The sequence below is a fragment of the Ailuropoda melanoleuca genome, unplaced genomic scaffold (assembly GCF_002007445.2).
Source record: "Ailuropoda melanoleuca isolate Jingjing unplaced genomic scaffold, ASM200744v2 unplaced-scaffold11384, whole genome shotgun sequence".
NCBI lineage: Eukaryota > Metazoa > Chordata > Mammalia > Carnivora > Ursidae > Ailuropoda > Ailuropoda melanoleuca.
Window position 1 is genome coordinate 101,202 of NW_023179820.1, and position 4,611 is coordinate 105,812.

Below are 4,611 nucleotides of genomic sequence, written 5' to 3' on the forward strand. Positions count from 1 at the left end.
CTTTTTTTTTTTTTTTTTTTTTTTTTTTTTTTTTTTTTTTTTTTTTTTTTTTTTTTTTTTTTTTTTTTTTTTTTTTTTTTTTTTTTTTTTTTTACAATTAAGCCAAAGCTCAGTGTGTCAGTCTCAACTCTCTCGCATGGATCGTAATGAATATTACCCCATATCCAAGCTTCTGTATCCTGGGACTTATTCACAGTGGACTGAATCTGGGATCCTAGGAGGCATGGATGAGATTAATACTGCAAATTGGTGTCATCCTGTTGCTTAGAGCTCTGCTAATAGCAGCTTTAATTAACTTGCTGTTTAAGACGAATTGAATGGATTGAGTCTTGGTCTCTGTCAGATTAATCAGGATGGCTGATGGACTGGCATATTCATGAAACATTCCCAGAAATGCACAGTGTAAGACCATGGAGTGGTTATTGTTGAAAGATAATCCACTACGAATCTTTCATATTTCTACATAGCTTGCTGGGTGTGCCAAATATGTAAGGCCATGGTCACTCAACCTGAACAATTTTTTAGGGTTGTGCTTGCAGCAAGCAACCTTGAGCAATAAGGTAATGTCTTCCTTGAGACAAAGAACAAGCTTGCTTACTGCTTGCTAAAAAAGCAGTAAATTCCCCAAGCTCAGTGTTCCTAGGCTATGACACAATCTCACTGCATGCATAGCATCCCTGTGCACCCATTTTATCACCCTGTGAGAATTAAAAGCAAAGGCAACTGAAGCAAATATGCCAATGTTCTTGCTTTGCAAAGATAAAATGCTTTGTCTCTGACCTAAGAGCCCTGTGTCTTCAACAACAGCAGCAAAGAAACAATAAGCTTATTAGCTAGTAAGAAGGTTAATCCAAGTCCTGCCAAACCCCTCTCTCCCACATTTATAAATACTATAGTAAAGATTTGAATTCCTTTGAGTAAGATAAGTTTCCCCAAACTGTTCTAGAATGGACTTTTTTTTGAAGGATGTAATGTATAGCCCCATATGGGACTTATTATCATTTCTGATAAAATGCTAGGGCAATTTTCTGATATACTTGAATGAAATAAAATCTCCTTCCGGGAAAATAGTGTTACTCAAATGATTAATAATAATCTGAGGAACCTAATAGCCAGTGCACAGATATTCAAAAGTAGATCATTATGAACCAGTCCTCTGACCATATTAATGATCTTTAATCAGACTTTCAAAAAATCTAGTCTCCTATGACATGTCTCTAACAAGGCTAATTATTTGAATTTGTTTCCTGAGGAGCTTTTCTCTTGCAATTTTGAAATAAAACTTTGACATGAGCTCATGATTATTTGACTTGAAGTTACTTTTCCACTTTCTAAAGCCTTTTGGATATGTCTTTTTTTTTCTTTTAGTTATTTCACTATGGGGTTGCTAGCCTTTGAGTTGGCCCAGCTCATTCAGATTATACCTGATAAAGTGAGGTCAGTTGAGTGGACACAGGCTGAAACCCTGAGTGGATATAATTATTTGACAGACTGCACTGAGCAAAGAAAGGCCAGGATCTGAGTCTGGAAGATAAGAGCCAGAGAGAACTAAATTGTACCACATACTTAAGCAAAGAGAATATACAGTGTTGAGAATTGCTAGGGTGGGGATGAGAAGAACGAAAAAGGGAGACAAAAGGTGGGCCAACATTCCTCCATTCCTCCATTCCTTTATTCATTCATTTGCTAGAATGATAGAGCAGTAAATTCCCTGAGTTTCCTTTAACCTCATATAACTGAGTACTGTGGGTCAGTCACTATTCTGTGCACTAAGGACAAAGCCATGAACAAAATAAATAATACCTCTGGCCTCATAGAGCTTGTATTCTGATCGGAGGTATAGGCAATGAACATATCAACACAAAAGTCAACAATATAACTGCATGCCGTGATTACTGCTGTCAAGGAAATAACCAGGGTATTGTGACAGAGAGCTAGGGGGAGAAGTCTTTATTTCTATTTCACTTTCTAAAGATAATTTCACAGGGTACAGGATTCTAGGTTTGTGGGTTTTTTTTTTTTCCTCTCAAGACTTTAAATATTTCACTTCCCTCTCTTCTTGATTGTATGGTTCTGAAAGAAGTCGGATGTAATTCCTATCTTTATTCCTCTATAGGGAGGGTGTTTTTTTGCCTTGGCTTCTTTTGGGATTTGTTGTTGCTGTTATCTTTGATTTTCTATGTATGACAATGATATGCTTAAGTGTGTTTTTTAAAAAATTGTTTGTTTTTGTTTTTTGGCATTTATCCTGCTTGGTGTTCTCTGAGTTCCCCGAATCTGTGTCTGACATTAAACTGGGAACATAAGTAGCCATTATTGTTACAATTATTTCTTCTGTTCCTCTCTGTTTCTTCTCCTTCTGATATTTCCATTAAGCATATGTTACAACTTTTGTAGCTTTAGGATACTCTGTTCTGGGGTTGTTGTTTTTTTTCTTTTCAAGCTTTGTTTTCTTTGCTTTTCAGTTTTAGAGGTTTCTGTTTGGATACCATCACGGTCAGAGATTTTTTCTTCAGCTGTTTCTGGTCTAAGTGCTTCTGATCTCCCACATTTCTTTTTGATTCTTTCTTGGGGTTCCATCTCTCTGCTGACATGGTTCATTTGTTCTTGCATGCTGTCTGCTTCATCCATTAGAGGGCTTAGCATATTAATTGTAGTTGTTTTAAACTCCTGGTCTTATAATTCCAACATCTCTGCCATGTCTGGTTGATGCTTGCTATGTCTCTCCAAAGTATGCTCTTTGTTTTTTGGTCTGCCCTGTCTTTTTTCCTTAATAGCCAGACAGGATGTACTGGGCAAAAGGAGCTGCTGAAATAAGCTGTTGGGAATATGGTGGTGAGATGGGGAAAGAGGGAAGTGTCCATGGTCCTGTTAAAGAGGGAAGTGTCCATGGTCCTCAGTCTTCCAGTGAGCCTGTGCTTCTGGATTTTGAACTTCTCTAGTTTTCTTTTTCTATTTGTTTCTCCCCCATTAGGAGGGACAAGATGGCTAAACTGGCTGGAGTTGGGAATTCCCTTTCCCTTAGGTTAGTTAGGCTCTGTTAGTATCCTAGCAGATTAAGTGCTGGTTAACTATTCCCCTAAGGAAGAAGAGATTTCTCTCATGCATTTCAAAGTAGTTCTTCCCCCACCCCTTTTAGCATTTGGGGGATTTTTCTCCAGTATTTACTGTAGGTACCTTATGAGTTCCTAGACATAATTTCACAATATTGTGGGGTTCCCCTATGACTGCATGACCCGAAGTTTTTAACTTGTCCACACTAAGCCTCCAGCAATTCATCACTTACAGTTTGGGGTTTCGTGTCCAGCACTGGTTCCTACTGCAGTTTGTGCTCATGAGTCTTTGCTCCAATAAGTTGCAACTCCCTGTTTTCACTGTCTGTCTCTCCAGTCATGGTGGCAGCAGTTTGTCCTGTGTTCTCCTCCTCTACAGACCTAAGAACAGTTGTTGATTTTTTGGCTTGTCAGCTCTTTACTTGTTAGGACAATTGGTAACTTTAAAGCTCCTTACATGAAGGGGTGTCTGGGTGGTACCAGTCAGTTAAACATCTGACTCTCGGTTTTGGCTCAGGTTCTGATCTCAGGGTATTGTGTTCGATCCCTAAGTCGGGCTCTGCACTCATCGTGGAGTCTGCTTAAGATTTTTTTCTCCCTCTCCCTCTGCCCCTCTTGCTTGTGTTCTCTCTCTCTCTCTTAAATAAATAAATAAATAAATAAATAAATAAATAAATCTTAAAAAATAAATAAAGCTTCCTTACATGCAGAATAAGAAACTGGAAGTCCCTAATTTTCATTTTGTAATAACATTTATTTTGACATAGCAGAACCTGTGAACTATAGAAATTTAGAAATATAGACAAGGAAAGATACAAAAATAAAAATGAAGTATTCCTACCACTCAGAGATGACCTTTGTAAATATCTTATTATATATCCTTCTTGTTTTTCTCAGTTATTTCTCAGTACCTTTCAAATAAAATAAATATTTGTCTCATCTAACTCTCAAGCCATATTCAAATTTCTCTGTCTCAAAAAAGAACATCACAGCTAATCTGTGCAATCTGAGAGTACACATAGCATGAAGACATTATGTCCCTAAGTTTCTTTTCTAGAACACTATTAGTTGAAAAGCCTGGGACAGCTGCCCTGCTGCCTGGGAGCAACTGTGCCTGCCGGTATCATGCTGGCATGATAGTGTGAGCGGCGAAGTCCTCCAAAGGAGCAGCTGTGGAATATAATAAATGAGTTGATGCCCCATCTAGAAAGGTGGCGGGATGTGGAGCATGGATAAATTGGTAAAGCAGACCTCTCCCCACAGAACGCTTCCTAAGAACTTGAACAGCCATTAAGTGAGGAATAAAAATCTGTCAGTGGGAAGGAAGCTTATCAGATATTGTCCTCAGCCCCATCAACTTGTTGCTTTTCCACTTGGTTGACATTCTACTAGTCATTGGACCCCAGACAGAGCTGATCTCTCCCTTTACAGCAAAATTATTATTTACTTCAACAGCAGTAACGCAACATGAGTCTTACTTTGGGGAAGAGTCAGATGTGGCAGTTAACTTTATGTGTTGGATGAAGATAACCTTATGCTATGTGGACATCCCAGCTGA

At 38.3% G+C, this 4,611-nt stretch overlaps 1 gene segment (V, D, J or C); it reads right to left on the reverse strand.

Moving 5' to 3' along the window:
• The window catches only part of LOC117797714, a 6,175-nt gene extending 3,581 nt beyond the window's left edge, over positions 1-2,594 (reverse strand). The window contains 1 exon segment of the V gene segment in view: positions 2,490-2,594. Within this exon segment, the coding sequence occupies positions 2,490-2,594 (105 nt within the window).
• Between the last annotated feature and the right edge of the window lie 2,017 nt (positions 2,595-4,611).